This window comes from Lactuca serriola, chromosome 3, assembly GCF_051521515.1.
Source record: "Lactuca serriola cultivar US96UC23 chromosome 3, Lser_US96UC23_V15, whole genome shotgun sequence".
NCBI lineage: Eukaryota > Viridiplantae > Streptophyta > Magnoliopsida > Asterales > Asteraceae > Lactuca > Lactuca serriola.
The window spans coordinates 292,338,849-292,359,991 of NC_136410.1; the positions used below are offsets into that span (position 1 = coordinate 292,338,849).

Consider the following 21,143-nt stretch of genomic DNA (forward strand, 5'->3'; position numbering starts at 1 on the left):
AAACTTAACAGTAGGAGGAGTTTAGACTTTTAAATGACAACGAAGAATTCGTAATTCCTTCATACCGACTCCGTTTTCATCTATATTTTTACCGATGAGTTCCTATTAATGAGATCTTCAAAACTCATTTAGGTCGCGTAAGCCAAAAACCACTCGAACTAAAATTTGAGTTTCGGGTTGTACACTGCTAGCCGAAACATTGAAAAATCATAACGTCCTCATATGAAGTCAGATTTGGGCGTTCTTTTTTTTGTATGTTCTCGGTTTAACGTATACTACAACTTTGGTTTAGATCACTAAGGCTAAAAAGTCCTCTATCGTAAATTCACTATTTACATCTGCCGGTGCCATGCCGGTTTTGCCAAAAAACTTCGATGGGGGATAACTTCATCGTTAAAATTCGGATTTCGGCACTCATTATATGTACGGATTTCATAACTAAGAAGATTTTCTTGGAATCACTGAGTTCCTCATTGAACTCATTGAGTGCTATGATCTTCATAACTATTATGGGTCCTGACTGACTGAATCCTCCTTAACCCCACTCACTGATCCGACTTATAAACATAAGGATTTGGGTTTGCGACCCGAATCGCCGAGTCCATGAACTAACTCGTCGAGTCCTCCTTGTGACATCTCTACTCTGTCGGTTTCAGTCCATCCCAACACCTCCAACTCATAGATCTGGACTCCTTATGCTAGCATTGCACGTAAAGTAAAAGTGAATTACCACTTTCTAAGTATGTATTAAAGAATGAATTGATACTGTCTGACCTCGACGTAGTCTTCATCAACCCACACATTGCAATATCATTAAAATATCCAGGTATCCATGAATCACGTTTTGTAAACATGTCTTTAAACCATCTCATGTCTTCCAGATTGAATTCCTTCATAAGCAAACCCCATTTCACCTCAAATACATCAGGTTTCATATTAACGTCCCAAACAAGCTTCGAGAATCTTTTTCTAAAGTTTGTGTTCGTAAATAAATCATCCGATATCTGTATTAAAACAAAAATAATATAAATTCTATATTTATTCATAAATGAATAAATATGATTAAGTAAAATATTAATAAATATTCATAAATGAATAAGCAAATATTTGAAAAAATTAGTATATTCATCTATGAATAACTAAATAGTATGTAACATATTTGAAATATATTAAAATAATACCTTGTTTTTGAACTTCTTCATTGTATGCCACATACATAATCGGTGCTTTGAATTAGCAAAAACATTCTCAATAGCTTGTTTTATTGATGCATCTTGATCGGTTGAAACAAGTGTTGGTTCTTTCTTATGAGTTTTAAGAAACGCTTTAAACAACAAAGAGTAGGACTCAATGCTTTCATTGCTTAGCAAACCCGCTCCAACAGTAATTGATTTTTTATGATGGTCAATAGCAGTAAATGGAACAAAAACCATTCGATACCTAACACACACAAAAAAAGAGTTCAGTTTTTGATGTATTCATAAGTACAAATAAAAATATTTATCTATCAATACAATTATAGTATATAATTAGAATAATTTCAACAATACAATTACTTGTTTGTTCTGAAAGTCACATCAAACGAGATAACATCACTAAATTCAGCATAATATGCCTTCTCCATTTCATCAGCCCAAAACATACAGTCCAAAACATCATCTTGACAGTTAAAATCAAATGAGTAATTTAAATAGTGAGCTTGGCAGTCATTCATTGTGTTCACTATCATTTGGGCATCTTTATAACCTATAAACCAGTTGATATATCTCCTTAAATTTTTATAGTAAACTACTTTGGGCTTTACAAACTCATACCCACCTCTCAGACTTTCCCTCAACTTATGAGCCATAGTTGGGCCTATTTTTGATGTGGAAGCACGCACTATAAACTCCTTTTCTGAATATGACATTTGTCTCGCTTTTTTTAAATCACTTTTCTTCTCAAGTGGATGGTTGTGAAATTCATCAAACTGAAAAGCTTTATAATTTGGAGTTCCATACACAGATTTAAATGTAATCATTGCTTGACAACCAATAACTCTTGAATTTGAATTTCTTTTCCTCCTAACATCACTTGTACCCAATGTGTCACAAGATTCCTTTTTCTGTTTGCCACCACGATTACATATAACATGTTTCTTCTTTATAATCTCAGTATCAAACCTTGACTACGTGGTCAGTTTCACATCAAAACCACCAATTTCAGCATACTCATAATACATTTTGATGGCCAACTTTAATGATTTGAAGATTAAACCTTTAAATGGAATAAGTTGAACAGGTACATCTGGCTTATAGACATGTTCTCCAATTATATCAGCACAATATTGTGCATCATCTACTGAACTCGAAGATTCACCACCTAAAAAATATTAAATCTAAGTCAATCTAATAATGCATGAATAAAACAGTCATATATCAATACATGAAATTCATCTGAATAAAACAAAAAACAATGTTTATTAATGGATTAATAAAACATTCATATATGAATACATAAAATTCATGAGGATTCAAAATATATAAAATAAACATAACTTATTCATATATAAATAAAACGAAAATACAATTATCACACGTTTATTCATATATGAATAAAACAACAATTTATTCATATTAACATATTCATATGTCAATAAATGATAATCAACAACAAAAAAAAAAAAAAACAGAATATTTCAATAACTGATACCTTAAAAAAATGAGTTCTCAACATCTTCTTCTTCACTCTCATACATAGAAGAATACAAATCACCATCAATAACACTAGAATTTGACATAATAAACAAAATGATCTGTATAAATAAACAAAAAAAAAAAATCTTAGTATCGAATATATCTCACAACAAAAGTCGTAAATATGAAAACCTGGTTAATTTCGAATATATCTCACCTCAACGTATAAAATATCTGAAAGAAACTTCAATCAGCTCGATTAGATGATGTAATTAAGCAATCTCTCTCAGTTTAGAGCATAGAAACTGCATCGATATATCCGATTGAAAATTAAGTCAGCTCCGATTTGGAATAAATATCTCAAACTACATAACAAAAATCTGATGAAACAACTCCAAAACGAAAATAATATGAGTAATTCAAAACAAATTATATAAAACAATAATCTTGATAACGAACTCCGATATATTCGATTCAAACGATATACATATCTGATCAAATCGGAAACTGAATACGCAGAAGAAAACGGAAACATAGATGCGAAACTTCACGATTAATGGAAAAAATATGTATAATAGCTAACAAGTTATATAAAGAAAAAAAATCTTGATAAAGAATTCATCATATCCGATTCAAACGATCAAAAGATATCATCAAATTGGAAGCTGATAACACCGAACAGGTAAGTTCTATATAAAAACATTGCTAATTTATAAAGATACCCTTAATGAAAAATGGACACATGCATTTTTTAACGTGAAAATGTTAGATAAATGATTGGCTGAGAATGATTCCTACATTCTCAATCTTTTTTATTTTCTCAATTAAACTTACCCTCTCTGTGTGTGTATATATATATATATATATATATATATATATATATATATATATATATATATATATATATATATATATATATATATATATATATATATGACCGTTCTTATATTACTACTTTTGTTTTTTGTTAATTTTTTTATGGGTTTTAAAATATTCTTTTATTTTATGTTTTTAAAATGCCCGTCAAAATCCTTACCACAACCACGAGGTATGATCATCACCTTCAACCAACACCAACACCGATTTTTATCCCCGATTAAAAAACCGTGTGCATCTAGAACTACGATGAACTTCGCCTTAAACGGCGACAAACAGGACGTCCGCCCGTTAGACATAGTTTGAACTCTTTGATATAATCATGTTTTGCGAATGTCCATTGAACGTCACATAAGTGGTGTTTTTTCGGTTTTTTATTTTATTTTTTTATTTTTTCGGTTTTTTATTTTTTTATTTTTTTGGTTTTTTATTTTTTATTGTTTTTCAAAATAAATAATTTTTTCAAATGAAAATAAACTTGCTTCTTTGTTTTTTTTATATTTTTTTATTTTTATATTTTTGTTTTTTAATGTTTTTTTTTAGTTACTATTGATGCTTTTCATTTTTGAAGTTACTACTGAAGTTTTCATTTTTAATTTTTATTTTTGAATTAAATATATTTCTTCTACTTTTGGATGTTTAATAACTATAAAAGTTTTGAATTATATGATATTAAGCATTATAACATTTTTAATCATATTATTTTGAATTATAATATTTTAGATACTATATTTTTAAATCATATAATTTTGGATCTTAATATATATTCAATTAAATAATTTTTTTTCATATTAATGAAAAAGATATAATTAATGATCATTAAATATTTAAATAATAATGTTTTTGGATAATAACAAATTAAAAATGATAATCATGGTTAAATAAAAATATAGCATCCAAAATTATTTTATTTGCTTTAACCACCGATAAGAATACCAAAGGCCACTTAGAAATTATTTTATTTTAATTAAAAGAAGTAGCCAATCTTTCTACAACTAACGGTTTTTTGGAGTATCTATCACCAATGAACAATTTCTACAACTAACAATTTTTTGGCTATTTCTACAACTGACAATTTTTTGGATTATCTATCACTAACGAACAAATAGTTCTTACATAAAATATACATAAATATTTATATATGCGTTCATAGATACATGTGGTAAAAATAAACCAAATGCATCTTTTAATAATACTCCAAAAAGAAGAAAAAATCAAAATTCATTTAAATAATACTCGCAAAAGAAAAAAAAGAAGAAAAAAATGAGTACTTCGAGAACAGTTTTCAAAAGTCTATTTCTTCAAGCAACAAATTTCAAACAAATATTTAGATTTGACATGATCATATTCGACGCTCATTCATATAACAAAATGGGAACTCAAAAATAAAATTATATGTTACGTACGTCCATAAAACATAGTTACTTTATTATTTTCAATGGTTTAAAACATCCTTACAGTTTTTTTTTGATTTTTGGTTGTTATTTTTACCGCTAAAAGGTTGAATTAGGCCTTGAAAAAGTTGCATAATCCCTAAAGATAGCATTATGCAAAGTCGAATTGGACCTAAAACAATATTTTTCTACGAAAATTCTAACATTTCTGAAATAGTTGCAAATCTTTTTTTAGATGCATACATTTTTTAATGCAACATTTCTTATTCAAAAACAACTTTTTTATGTTAATATGCAAACATTTCTACAATTAGATGCAACACCTTTTTAACTATTTTAGTTACAAAAATACAATAATTTTATAATCAATTGTAACTTTTATTATGATTCTAGTAAATAACTGTAACATTTCACTATGGTATATGCAATCTTTGTGAGGTCTTTAAACGAAGAAAATACAACCTTATTTCTAGAGAAATGCAACTTTATTTATTTTTATTTATTTATTTTATACTTTTCTAATACAAATGCTACATCTTTTTTTCTGGTCATTCAGACCCTACATATATTTTACTACATTGTTACGAGTATTCATTACTACTAAAATTACACAATAACAACAATGACATGAATATGTTATATAATTTTATGGTCTCCTTTGACATATCTAAATTCAAAATAACAACCATAAATCAAAGTTGATACTATATTGACAAAAAAAAGTAATCAAGACGTGTTTGAAGTGTATTGAGCATAGACGATAACTCATATTAACAACTATCGACCATGTAGGTTGTCGTTCCGTAAACTTCCGCATCATGGCTTCAAAATTTACTTTTTGGATGTTAATATCTATTCACATATCTTCTCATTCGGTCTGTTGTTTACTTGTTTTCATGGTCGTCTTGAATATCTTTTCACATTTCAATTAATTTATTTCTTTCAACTCCATACAACACGTAATACTTCCTAATAACACATACTACGACAAGATGAAATTAAATCAAACACATATAATCCCCACCATAAGGAACTACAACAAAATATAGACTAATTCGGATCAATGGATTCATTGGTCGGAAATGTAGTTTCGACAATGTACTAGATTCAGAAAATGATTGACTCATCTTTGTTATGAAAACACATTTCCTAATTCAAATCTCACAAACACTTAAATTTATTACGACCCACCCTAATAAAAGACAAACAAGCATATTACTAGGTGTTTCCAAGTTCACTAATTTCACTAATATAGTTTTAGTATTACAATTAGGTATATTCTCATTATTATTAGAGTTTTAGGAATTCCTAGATTGACCCATGTCATTATTTTGAGCATAAAACATAATTTACACAAGCTAAGACAAGAAGTTAAAACATCAATGTCATGTAATGATGAACTCACCTCAAGTCACACATGAATCCCAACGACCAAGCACCCAAGATCCAACAATCATTGTACTTCATTCTTCCCCTTTTTTTTTTAAGATTTTTAAAATATTAATAAACACTCCTTAAACCCATGATTCTAGTAATACACCCCTAAGATTATTTTTAGCTTTTTACACTATAATTGCAGTTTTTTGATGACTTGTTTTGACCCCCTTAATCCCATTCAATCCAGAGTATAAATTCATATTCATAAAGTTGAGCTTAATATTTTTCTAGGGATATACTATACATAGTCTAATTATTTTTATATGATTTATTATGATGTTTACAAAACTGCATATCAATGCAGCTAATTCCTGTTGGAAGTGTGTCCAAGGTCATTAACTAATTGATGATATTTCTAATAATAGCAGGGTCCTCTTGGGTTGCCCTCAAGACTCAAAATTGAGTAGAATAAATAATAGAAGTAATTAGTTTATTAATTATTATTGTTTAATAATTAATTAGAAACTAATTAGAAAACAATTTGAGAATTAATTAACAGTTTAATTAATGGAAGGGTTGAATGTGAGTTAATCAGTAGTTGGTTGATCAGGGAACATTCTAGAACCCTAGAAGGAAGGGGGTTGGACGAAAATTCCCTTTGGATAAAGGGAATTTCGTTCATAGCCTATCCCATCCCACATGGGTGGAAGGATAAAACCCTAGGAGGTATCTGTAACGCCCTATTCTAAAATATTAATTTATGAAATTTCAGAGGCCAAGGCCAGGAGCGTTTTAGTCCTTTATTAAATTTAGAGGTATTATTCGAGAAGTTTTCGGGCTGGAGTGTGTTGTTAGAAGCATAGTACTTCTCACCACCTTTCCGTGGATATAAAGTTCATCAAAAACGAATCTAGAATTAAGGAGTTATGACACTTTGAAGATTTGGCAAGAATGGCCCTTATAGAGAAAAGTTTGCATGGAAGACCATGCATGCGTGCTGGGGCACGCATGGGTACGCCTAACGTAATGGGGAAATCTGGTCGCAGGTATTCAAGGCGTATGCCCAACGTACGCTAAAGATCATAAAACCCTATTTTTGGGTTAAGCACTATATAAAGGACATTATGGTTCCAACCGTAGCCCCTATATCAGCCTCCCAAACCTCAGAAGAAACCCTAGAACGTCCCTACCTTCATTTAATGAGATCTTGACCTTGGAGAACCCATTTTGGTGGATTAAAGCTTGGAAGCAGAGAGAAGAAGGTTGGCTAGGAGGAACCTTGGAAGCTAGAGCTTGTAGATCTGGGATAAGTGCTTCATTTCGGACCTCTACAAGGTAAAAAGTCTTGAGCTTGATGATTAACCTCTTAGATCTCCTTAGTACAAGTTTATGGACCTCTTTGGTCCCAAGATTGGGACTTTATGAATTAAGCTCGTTCGTTTCTAAGACCAGGGTTGCCACCCTTAGAGTCATAGGAGTCCCATGAGCAGTAAAGTTCCAACCTTTATGGTCCTATTAAGTCCATGCATGAGATCTAGTCCCCTTTATGGAAGTAGAAATTTAGTTTGGGAGTTGGAGTTGGTTTGGGCCATATAAAGTCACCAAGTCAGTGAGTTTATGGCTTAAGACATGGAATAAGGTTTGGATATGAGTTTGTAGCTTCTGAATCGAGGTATTAAGTACTTAATAGAAAGTTGGCTTATCAGGGTATTACGCTGAACGTACGTGCAAGTACGCCCAGCGTACGCGTCGTCAAGCCTGTACGCTAAGCGTACATTGGAATACGCCCCGTGTAATTCTGCCATATGGGTTTTGAGCATTTGGGCCTCGGTATGGGCTGTGTTTTGGACTATAGGTCGTTGGGCCTTAGTGGGCCAGCAAAAGTCAGATTATGGTGATGGGTTTTGAGCATTCTAACACTTCCTAAGTGTACATGCAACCCTAATAACCTTGGATCTATGTTTGTCTAATTATCATGCAAAGTTGAATTCCAAGGTTATATTCCTATCTAGCATACATGGGGAACAATTTTTTAACTTGAAAGAAAGATAGAATAACCTACCTTGTTGTTGCTTATGTTCCTTGAACCCTTGTGAGCCTAGCACCCCAAGTGTGATGCCTCAAATGCTTCACACAAAACCAAATGCTCTTGGAAAGACTTATGAGAGAACACACACTTCTTAAAATCGGCCTAGCCCTCTTGTTGACACATCTAGGGTTACACCATGTAAACCCTAATGTGTCATGACTCTTCATTTCCATGACCCATGGGTTTTTAACTCCCATGGAGCATCCTATGGGTGGAACCCAACTTGATAATCCATGGAGCCTCTTAGCCCATTATACAAGATATGGATGATTTACATAATCAACCCAAATATTTAATTAGTTATCTTTTGATCACTTAATTAATTCTAAATTAATTCTTGATCAACCTAATCAAATAATATTATTAATATATTAGAACTTATAATATATTAATAATCTCCAAGTGTTATTTCTCAATTAGTCTATCCAATTGCATGGTGCCATGCAACCCAAATAGACCATGCCGGGTTGGGTTAAGTACTAACCAGAAATAGTTATGGACTTAGACACCTTATCCAATAGTCTCCCACTTGGATAAGTCTAATAACAATAACTCTAGTACTTCAGGAACCGACCAGCAATCGTAGCTCTTTCAAGGTCTCTCGGAACTGAGAAGATGATGATATGCCATTTACGATAAGTGATCATATAATCCTATGTTCTAGATATCAGCCGGACAAATACATGGAAAAATGTCTTACTTATTGTCCTGCAGTTTGTTTCCCGATTTTCGATTTGTTTGACAAAGAACTTAATTGAACACATCAACTTAGTTCTGACCGGGCCCGGTACATAGGTCAAGACAAAATCATCGAGGGGCCCAGATATCAGCTTCTAATCCAAGAAGGAACAGATAAACTTCGACTCATATGTTTGTTCTACCACTCACTGAATTATACACAAAAGCACGTTTTATAACATCGAGTTACCAATGCATTTTCATACAATCGATGCATAACCAACTCGTAAGTAACAAATCATATCTCTAGGTTTGAAGACTTATATGATATTACTGTCTCACGATCACTCGAGATAAATTCCATGAAGTGATTCCAGTGAGCGTGGGTTGAGTCCAATGCTCAGAACTTATGAGCACTCATGATTGTTGTAGCCATGTCCAACACCTTAGACCTCTGCAACCAATCATGACAATCTTGATTCATACCTACTTCCGACATATGACCGACTGTGGAGGTTTGAATAATATGATATACCAAACATTATTATTCTGGAAGTCAAAACATGCAAAAGAAATATAGTAAACGATTGACAAGAGATAGGAAAACTTTACTCATAAATAAAACACCTTTTATTCATCATTTAATGTCAATTATACTTTACAAATTTCGAGGTTATCTAATTACTAAATCTAATATCATCCTTCAGCCCTATGCTCCGAGCATGCTGGAGATGCTTAACCCGAGTCAGTCCCTTCGTGAGGGGATCCGCTGGATTCTCATCCGATGATACCCTCTTTGCCACGAGGAGTCCTTCTTCTACTCGATGTATGATAAAATGGTATTTTCTGTCGATGTGTCTGGATCTCCCGTGATCCCTTGGTTCCTTGGCCATGGCAACAATGCTTTCACTATCACAGAAAATTTCCATTGGATCTTTAATAGATGGTACAACTCCAAGGTCTGCAATGAAGTTCTTCAGCCATGTCGCCTCCTTTGCTGCCTCGCTAGCTACAATATACTCTGATTGACACGTTGAATCAGCCACTATCTCTTGCTTGGAACTCTTCCAAGAAATTGCTCCTCCGTTTAGGGTAAAGACCCAGCCTGACTGAGAGAAATTATCCCTATCAGTCTGAAAGCTAGCATCACTATACCCTACAACCCTCAAGTCATCACTCCCACCAAGGGTAAGGACCCAGTCCTTAGTCCTCCGTAGGTACTTGAGGATATTCTTTACCGAAGTCCAGTGTGCCTTGCCAGGGTTCCCCTGATACCTGCTAACCATGCTCAGGGAAAAAGCTACATCAGGTCGAGTACACGTCATAGCATACATGATCGATCCTACAGCCGAAGCATAAGATATTCGACACATTTCTGCTATCTCAGCCTCAGTGCTAGGGCTTTGTGTCTTACTCAATCTAGCGTTACTCTGGATGGGTAACTCCTCGTTCTTGGAGTCCTGCATGCTGAATCTCTTCAGCACCTTATCCAAGTAGGTACTCTGACTAAGTCCAATTAGTCTTGTACTCCGATCTCTCAAGATCCTTATCCCTAGAATATAACCAACTTCTCATAGGTCCTTCATAGAGGAACACTTCCCAAGCCAGGACTTAACTTCCTGCGGATTTGGGATGTCATTTCCTATGAGTAGTATGTCATCCACATACAATACCAAAAAGCTAACTATACTCCCACTAGCCTTGACATACACACAAGATTCATCTTCACTCCTAGAAAAGCCAAATTCCTTGACTTTCTCATCAAAGCAAAGATTCCATCTGTGAGGTGCTTGCTTTAATCCATAAATGGATTTCTCAAGCTTACACACTCTATTAGGGTACTCATTGCTGACAAAACCTTCTGGCTGAGTCATGCAAACAACTTTAGCCAACTTTCCATTAAGGAAAGCGGTTTTGACATCCATTTGCCATATTTCATAGTCAGGAAATGCAGCTATGGCTAACAGAACCCTAATAGACTTAATCTTGGCCACTGGAGAAAAAGTCTCATCATAATCCACTCCAGGAGTTTTAGAGAAGCCCTTTGCAACTAGTCGTGTCTTATAAGTGTGTACTTTACCATCCATGTCGGTCTTCTTCTTGAAGATCCATTTGCACCCTACTGTCTTACGACCTGGTACATTCTCAACCAAGTTCCAAACTTGATTGTCATACATGGACTGTATCTCGCTGTCCATTGCTTCTTTCCACTTGGATGACTCAGGGCCTGCCATGGCTTCCGTGTAACTGTTAGGTTCATCCAGACCTATCAGTGTCTTATCACTGATAAGTGAATCACCTTCTGCAGTAATATGGAATCCATAGTAATGCTCAGGTGCATTCCTAACCCTTATGGAATGCCTCAGAGGTACAGACTTGTCAATTGGCTCAACAGGAGGTTCCTCCTCAATTTGAGTGATAGGGTTTGAAGTTCCTTCACCGCTTGACTCATGAATTTCTTCAAGATCAACTTGCCTCCCACTGTTTCCTTGGCTTATGAACTCTCTCTCTCTCTCTCTCTAAAGAAAGCCCTCCTAGCTACAAAGACCACATTTTCACTAGGTCTGTAGAAAAGGTAACCAAAGGATTGTTGTGGGTAGCCGATGAAAATACACCTCTCGCTTCGAGGTTCGAGCTTATCATGAGTCTCGCGTCTCACGAAAGCCTCGCAACCCCTGATCTTGATGTGGTCTAGCTTGGGTACTTTACCAGTCCACATCTCATGAGGAGTTCTGGCAACTTTCTTTGTAGGGACTAGATTAAGGATATGGGTGGCAGTCTCTAAGGCATACCCCCAGAATGAGATTGGTAGCAAAAATCGACTCATCATTGAACGAACCATATCCAACAAGGTTTGATTACGCCTCTCAGCCGCACCATTCAACTGCGGTGTCTTGGGAGGTGTCAATTGTGAGACAATCCCACATTCCCTAAGATAGTCAAGGAACTCTAAACTAAGATACTCACCACCTCGATCAGATCGAAGCATCTTAATGTTCCTGCCCAATTGATTCTCGACTTCCTGTTTAAATTCCTTAAATTTTCGAAAGTCTCTGACTTATGCTTGATTAAGTAGACATATCCATACCTACTGTAATGATTTGTAAAAGTCAAATAATAATGATTAGCATCCCTTGTGGCATGTTTGAAGGGACAACACACATCCGTGTGTACAAGATCCAACAAACCTTCACCCCTCTCACAAGAGCCTGTGAAGGGTGACTTTGTCATTTTTCCAAGTAAGCATGATTCACAAGTATCATTTGACTTTAGGTCAAATGACTCCAAGAATCTATCCTTTTGAAGTTGGCCTATGCGTTTCTTGCTTATATGTCCAAGACGACAATGCCATAATGATGCTTTATCCAAGTTATTATTAACAGAATCAATACACAATACATTATTTCCTAGGTTATCAACCACATATACTGTTTCATACACGCCATCACAAGGTAATGCTTTAAAATAAAGAACATTATTAAAGAAAGCATTAATAGAACCAACTTCATTATCAAATGAAAAGGTGAAACCTTGTTTGTACAATGCATGAAGGGAAATAATATTTCTTGCCATTTCTGGAGAATAACAACACTTATTCAAATCTAAACTAAACCCACTACTTAGCGATAAAGAGTAAACTCCAATCTTGGTGACAGGTAAAGCTTTCCTATTCCCCATGATTAAGTTTATTCTTCCTTGCTCCACATTCTCACTTCTTCTTAGTCCCTGCAAATTAGAATAGATATGAATACCACAACCGGTATCAAGGACCCAAGAGTTAGAATAGGGTGAGTTATTAGATAAGATAGTGTAAATACCTGCATGGTTGGTTTTGACTTTCCCATCCTTCACATCTTGATGGTATTTTTGGCAGTTTCGCTTCCAATGTGATTTTTCATGGCAATAGAAGCATTCAGCCTCTTTTGGGTCAGAAGGAGTGACAAAACCTTTCTTGGTTCCACTTGAAGAAGAGCTATCAAGGGTCCTAGCCTTGGTACCCTTCGAAGAGCTCTTTCTCTTCTTCCCTCGACTTTTCCCGATTTCCAAAACCGGAGTGGAGTTTGGAGTACGAGTGTGAACAACCGACTTCCCCTTAAGACCTGTTTCTGCGGTCTTGAGAAGACCCTGAAGTTTGATGAGTGTGACCTCTTCCTTATTCATGTGATATGTCATGCGGAATTGATCATAGGACGATGGTAAGGAGTGCAAAATGATATGTATTGCAAGCTCCTCAGGGAAGTTCACATTAAGCTTCAACAACCGATCCACATACCTTTTCATTTTCTGCATGTGGCTCGTGACGGATTCCCCGTCCTTCATCATGCTTGTTATCATGGAGAAGATGATTTCATACCTCTCTTGTCGTGCACTTTGATGGTATCTTTTTATCAGATTTTGGTGCATTTCAAAAGGGTAGAAGTCCTCATAGGACTTTTGAAGTTCCGCTGTCATCGTGGCCATGATGATGCATGCCACTTTGGTAGCATCCCTTTCATGTGCCTGAAAGTCAGTGATCTCCTGGGGAGTTGTAGTGGTCTTATCAATCTCCTTAAGCTCCTTGTCGAGGACATATTCTTTGTCCTTGTAGCGGGTCATCATCCTGATGTTTCTGATCCATTCATTGAAGTTGGATCCATCAAAAGTCACTTTCCCACACAAGTTCATAAGGGTAAAGGAGCCATTAGGATTAGAGCCAGAAGTAGCATTGTTTGAAGACATCTGAAGGAAGAGGACAAGATTAGTTTAGATATTAAGAGAGTCCTTAATAAAACACCCAAATGTAATATTAAGGCTAGGATCCAATCACAATATATTATAACTTAAAAGAGGTATGCCGTAATCCAAGCTATAACATATTTGAAAGGTAGGTGAATGACGATTCACCAATTTCCACCACGAAAACCGAAATATTAAATATTAGATTTTTGATTGGTTCTTAGAAATTCCTAGATTCTTTTGAGATTCAATGAACTTTTCAAAGGCATGTTTCAATCTCGAGTGTGCCCTCCAAGTTTTGTGACTGGGATACCGAGGATCACAAAACGCTGTGTGAAGTAACCATGCAAATCACTTGGTACCCTTAAAGTTTATCACTCAATCAATGTGCCGGTAAACCACACACGCTCCACCGATACTATGATAAACCTTAAGTCACCCTTTACCTACCTTGTTAAGTCCAAGTTAGTGTGCCGGTTAACCACACACGTTCTACCAACGACTTAAACAAAGTGTAAAGTGTAATTTCTTGGATTAGCACCTTATTCACATTTTTCCTAAAGTAACTAAGATTGGGAATTTAATAAAAACATTTAGTTACTTTATAATATTCATAATACTTTTAATGAGAATTTATAAGTCCTTGTCCTACCCGTTCGGCTAACGACCCTCCACCAGTCAAGCAAGCGGTGGGTGAGAGTGGACACCCATTAAGTTGCCATTTTATAGATAACAACCTTATACCCACCTTATAGACCGGCTTCGTGAATGAGGCGTACTAGCGGTAAGACGACTTTGATCTTATACATATATATATATATATATATATATATATATATATATATATATATATATATATATATATATATATATATATATTATTAACTTATTATATTATAAGTATAAGGGTAGAATTTTAACTTTTAAAATTCTAAGGGTTGAAACTAAAGTTTTAACATGACTTTACTTGTTCCAAAACTTGACGGCAAGTTTTGTAAACTTTCAAAACTTTTCATTTCTTGTAACTTATGAGTTTATTAGGGTATTAAAAATGAAGACTCTTCATTTTTATAACCCATGTGTTCTTTTAATGGTTTTAAAGCAAAGTGACTTTTGGTTTTCCATAACTTGAGGACAAGTGATGGACTCCATTAAAAAACATAATGATCAAGAATTAATCTACCACATAGGTTACAAACAATACTTATGATCATCTAAACATCATAAGATCAAGAACATGAACATGAACACTTTCATGAATCAAAATTACACTTAAAACTTTGTAATTTTGATAACTTGTTGTTGTAAATTGATTAGCAAAGACATTACACCATCTAAAACAAGTTTTCAAGTACCAAAACAGTTTAGGGTAATGTTTCTAGTCCATTTCTAGCAACTAAAGTCGAAAATCTGCATTCTGAGGCTCCTACTCGCCGAGTGCACGAACCTACTCGGCGAGTAAGATGAACATACACATGAACTCGGCGAGTCCCCCCGTGGACTCGACGAGTTCATCAGGAAGATTGCACAAAATCGACTTTTTTCAACAATTTAGCACAAATAACAAACAAACAAGCCTAGGCTCTGATACCACTGATGGGTTTTGAGCATTCTAACACTTTGTAAGTGTATATGCAACCCTAATAACCTTGGATCTATGTTTTTCTAATTCTCATGCAAAGTTGAATTCCAACGTTATATTCCTATCTAGTATACATGGGGAACAATTTTTTAACTTAAATGAAACATAGAATAACTTACCTTGTTGTTGCTTATGTTCCTTGAAACCTTCTGAGCCTAGCACCCCAAGTGTGATGCCTCAAATGCTTCTCACAACACCAAATGCTCTTGGAAAGACTTATGAGAGAATACACACTTCTTAAAATCGGCCTAGCCCTCTTGTTTCATATGTGTAGTCGATTTTGGTGGAGTATTAGACTCTTATATAGTGTTGACACATCTAGGGTTACACCATGTAAACCCTAATGTGTCATGACTTTTCATTTCCATGACCCATGGGTTTGTAACTCCCATGGAGCATCCATGGAGCATCCTATGGGTGGAATCCAACTTGATAATCCATGGAGCCTCTTAGCCCACTATACAAGATATGGATGATTTACATAATCAACCCATATATTTAATTAGTTATCTTTTGATCACTTAATTAATTCTTGATCAAACTAATAAAATACTATTATTAGTATATTAGAACTTATAATATAGTAATAATCTCCAAGTGTTATTTCTCAATTAGTCTATCCAATTGCATGGTGCCATGCAACCTAAATGGACCATGTCGGGTCGGGTCAAGCACTGACCAGAAATAGTTATGGACTTAGACACCTTATCCAACATATGGGCCAAGGGTAGTTTAGGCTCAGGAAGGGCCATATGTGAAGTAGGCCCAATTTAGTATAATTAGGCCATTGGTGGGCCTTTAATGGGCCAGTGGAGCACTTAGAAAGAAGTAAAGGGTTTTGGCCATGATTATGACCCACACCATAGTAGGGGTAAAATAGTAATTCTACCCATCGAAAGATTTCCCTTTGATTTAGTGTTTGACTTGTCATGATAGCCGGAGAGTAGCCGGGACAGCAGTCGGGGATGTTTCACTCGAGTTTTCAGTAGTCAGCATTCCGAGGTAAGTTTCCTTCCAGTAGGAACAGGTCTAAGGCCACAATGCCGGCCCGTTTAAGTTAGCAGTAGTTTCTGGACTTCGGCCTAATGTGGTAGTTAGTATGTTTGATGACTTTGTGGCTCAAATAGGATTTATGTGTTATGTGTTCCGGGCTACGGCCCAATGCAGTATGTAGTATATGTGTTCATGCTAGTTGATATGTTATGCTATGCTATGTTCAGTCAGTTCCGGACTTCGGTCCGAGTCCGGACTTCGGTCTGATGCAGTTAGTCCGAACTTCGCTCCGATGCAGGGGACGTGGTCCCAGTCAGTTAGTCCGGACTTTGGTCCGATGCAGGGGACAAGGTCCCAGTCAGTTCCGGACTTTGGTCTGATGCAGGTGGTAAGGCCCCAGTTAGTCCGGACCTCGGTCCGATGCAGTGGGCAAGGCCCAGTATGTGCTTTATATGTTATTGTATGGTATGTGGTAGTTGGTGGAGCTCACTAAGCTTCGTGCTTACAATTTCAATTTTTGGTTTCAGGTACTTAGTTTTCGAAAGAGGAGCTCGAAGAGATTGCAGTGCACACACCATAGTCAGTTTGTTTGGGATTGTTTACTCTGATAAAAAGAATATGTATGAATTAATACTCTGAATTTATGTTATGACTGGCGATATGTTTTTATAAATATGATTTTTGTAATGTTAAAAAGAAATTTTTTGGTCATGATTTTTGGGTCGTTTCAAGTTGGTATCAGAGCCTTGGTTTGAGGGATTCAGGAACACTTTCGGGTGTGTCTGAACTCAAACTAAGGAAGTGGTATAAAGTTTTCAAGAGAAAAACCATGTTTAGAAAAGGATTTTGAGAAAAGAAAACAATTTTAGAAAAAGTATAAAGAAAAGAGTTTTAGAAAAAGTGAAAAGAATTTTGAAAAGAGAAAAGGGTGTGGTGCATTCAATCAGCCGAGCTCAAATAACTACTCCCAAATTACCCATACAAGTTTATGTTATGATTATCAGCTTTAGTCTCAGTAGAACAACATGCTAGAATAGGACTAAGGATCTAGGAGGATGCCTTATGTGCCTGCTATATGTGTTTCAGCTTTATAAGAATTGCATGCTAGTATTGAGTAGACTGTAGTAGGATAGCCTGTTTAGGTTATGCCTGATAGTATGAGGTTAGTATTGTATGCTAGTATAGTTTCTCGTTATGAGAATAGATTTGCTTGAGTAGTTTCCTGTTGTGCTTTTTAGGACTCTAAGTGATGAGAGTTATCCATTAGGTGAATACGTCACGTCACATGTGATCAGGGTTGAATAATCTCAAAGTGCTGGATTTGGCCCTATTGCGCAGCTCATGTCAGAGTCCAACCATTGTGGGGACAAGTCTTTTACTCGAAGGATTATCCGAGTCACGTCACATGTGATGGTATTCAGGTGATGGCTAATTGGCATTACAAGGAGGCCTTCCGCAGCTAAGGACTGGTTTGGGTCAGAGATTTCCCTAGGGTGAGCCTAGGATGAGGGTAGCAGAGAGCAGTAGCAGTAAATGGGACTTGGTGGAGTCAAGTCAGTTCTTGAGGAAAGTACGGATAGATGTGGAAGGTAGTATGGGCCCGTACTACAGAAAGCAGAGGATCTATACTCGAATCAAGGAAGGCTGAGATAAGAACAGGGAACTTGTAGTGTGTGAGATCCCTCGAGTTTGGATGAGTATTGTGATATTAGTGATGGCATGTTGCCGAGTTTAGTGGAGCTATGTTGTAGACCAGATGGTAGTTTTGGTGTCGACAAGGGATCAGGCTCGGACTCTGGAGCCGGGCAGATTGATGATCAGATGAGGGAGTTCATTCCATCTGAGAATTTCACGCAGTATCATTGACCAGACTCCTATGATCCTCAGTGCGATCAAGGAGGGCATTATAGAGATTTGTTATGAGAGGCCGAGTGCATTCTGCATTGAGATAGCAGTCATGATAGTGGCCCATACGTTGATGTTTCGGGAATTCAGAGTTTGTGAGGCTTCAGATTCTCATGGGGGTTAGGAACCCTATTGTTAGCAGCAGATGGTTGATAGATGTCACCAACACTTTTTGTGCCAGACGTTGTCTCGAAAGGAGAAAAGATCCGACTTACTTCCTATCTCTTGAGGGATAGAGCACGAGATTGATAGTGAGAGGTTAGTAGAAGGTTGAGTGATGATGCGGTTGATGCTATGTCAAGGAATGACTTTTAGACTAGATTATGGGCAACGTGTTCCCAGGAGATTGAGGCGCAACAGTTGGCGCAAGAGTTGTTAGATCTCCACCAGACGACTGAGACTGTGGCAGAGCTCACTGCCAAGTCTCGGGAAAGAGCTTATAAGGTACAACAAAATGCAACAGATAAGAAAATGAAGAAGGTAAGTTATCAAAACATACTGTAGAGTGATGGCAGGGAGATCGTGAGTATCTCGGGGTGCAAGTCCCTGAATGATATGACTTCTAGAGCTTGAGAATGAGATATGGACTTGGAGCACATTGGTAAGAGGGAATTAGATCAGTTGCTTATATTGAGGGGTCTCGGGAGGGGACCCTAGACTTTGGATCAACTTTTGAGAGACCAGCAGGGTTAGATTCAGTACATCATGTGCGGGAAACTGCACGATAGGGTCTTTCGTTTTAGGGGTTGAGTAAGTGTGACTCTGGGTTATCCTCTGTTTGTATTTGAATTATACTTCCAAGAAAATGGCATATGCCAATTGCATACTGAGAATTTTTAGCGGATAACGAAAGATCATATCCCCAAATCGTGGGATTGGGAGAGTACATCGTCATCTTGGTTTATTCCAAGACTGAGGAGCAGCACGAGAAGCACCTGAGGAAGGTGTGAGAGACTTTGAGAAGGGAGAGACTTTTTGCAAGGTACTCCAAATATGAGTTCTGGTTGTGCGAGGTGCAATTTCTTGGGCACCTTGTCAATCAGAAGGGTATTCTAGTCAATTCAGCCAAGATAGAGGCCCCGATGCATTGGGAGATTCTGAGATCTCCAATTGAGATTCGAAGTTCCCTGAGTCTAGCACGTTATTCCTGGAGATCTATTTGGGTTCTTGGAGGTGGTGTGATCTTTTGAATTGGCTAGTATTGAATCACTAGCAATGGTAAGCGTGGTTTTCAGTAGATTGGGCTTAGAATGGTAGGAAGAATGGAGATTTTTTTTCTCTAGTTTTAAGTGTTGTAGGGCACTAGCTGAATCAAAGTGGGGGAGAATCACCCAAGGATTCAGAAGCGAGAGCGGTGATAAAGATGGGATAAGTTTTGTATCCTCGTTAGGAAGGAAGAAAGCCCTAGCGGTTGTATGATTTGAGGATAGTGTGAGATGAAAGTTTAGAAAAACTTGCCAATAAGAAGATCGCGTCCTCGTAATGTTTGCTAAAAAGCTTTAGGGAATCAGGTTAGGGATTCCAGTCAGGACACGAGTTACCCGGATCCAAGTGGGGGAGAATGCACCGAGTATACAATGGTAAGAGCACGCAAACCCAAAATGAGTACACGACCTCTGAGAAGAGAAGATAGTAGCACCGCGATTAATGGATTACAGATTTCAGGATTGGGAGTTTGAGGAACTTCCCAACAGTTAGTTCATGTAATCGGGATGGTTAGTAGCTGGTTGGGAATCTAGGGATGGAGGACTGCCTGTAGGACTCTAGTGAGTCAGAATGAGGATCTTGAAAACAGTTAGCAAGAGATGCTTTTGTGACAGTAGTCAGTGACAGAGACAACCTGTAGAGCATGGTAGAGCGGCGGGAAGGCCGCAACATTTTCTAGCATTAGTCAGATAGTAGTAGAGTGTTGTAAGTCTGCAGGGGTAGCTGTAGCATTCACTAGCAGTCAGATAGTAGTAGAGTGTTGTAAGTCTGCAGGGGTAGCCGTAGCATTCACTAGCAGTAAGATAGTAGTAGAGTGTTGTAAGTCTGCTGGGGTAGTCGTAGCATTCACTAGTAGCCAGATAGTATTAGAGAGTTGTAAGTTTGCGGGTTTAGTTGTAGCATTTATCAGGTTGGTAGGCAGCATGAGCGTGTTGTTTGGACGCGGGGGGAAGCAGTAGTACCCATCAGCTCGGGTGCAGCAGTGAGGATATGGGAATCCACGGGTTGGATTTCGGAATTCCCAAATGGTTTTTGCAATGACTTCACCTTCAAAGGTTTAAAATGCACACCAACTCACACTTCTCACATAAAACTAGGGTTTGGAACGTTTTTCCTGGGATATGGAGGCTAAGGATAAACAAAGGAATGAGCTATAAGGTTGTTCATACATTCCCTAATCCTAAGTATTAGGGTTTTCTCCTAACATGAGTACGCCCAATGTACATGAGTGTACGCCCAGCATACAAGGGCATGCCTGGTATGCTCAGCGTACCCTTATGTACGCTCAATGTACTCCTTCCTGACTCAAAGTGGCAACTTTAGTCCTCATACTAAGATTGAAACTGATCAAGTTCAGGAACTTCTTAACAAGATGGGATATGAAGGTGAATTTCCTACGATAATAAAGAAGCTGCTACTACCTTACTAGAGGTTCTTAGCTCATGAATTTGTGAGGTGCATATCAGGAATAAAATCTGGCACAAATGAAATTTCTTTAAGGAACACAGTTGCCATCATTTCACTTGCTGCAGGACTGGATTTCAACTTCTCCATGTTCATCCTTGACGAGATGACTGTAACATCCAAGGAAA

General features: G+C 36.7%; 1 protein-coding gene across 1 annotated transcript; it reads right to left on the minus strand.

Annotated features, from left to right (window-relative positions):
* Positions 1–698: 698 nt before the first annotated feature.
* On the minus strand, positions 699–3,850 carry LOC145096295 (protein FAR1-RELATED SEQUENCE 5-like). The gene is made up of 6 exons (XM_079034042.1): positions 3,712–3,850; positions 2,186–2,361; positions 1,819–2,104; positions 1,557–1,746; positions 1,182–1,440; positions 699–1,004 (listed from the first exon to the last, which is right to left on the minus strand). Exons 1-6 carry the CDS (start codon positions 3,848–3,850, stop codon positions 699–701), a joined length of 1,356 nt encoding a protein of 451 aa, XP_078890168.1.
* Between the last annotated feature and the right edge of the window lie 17,293 nt (positions 3,851–21,143).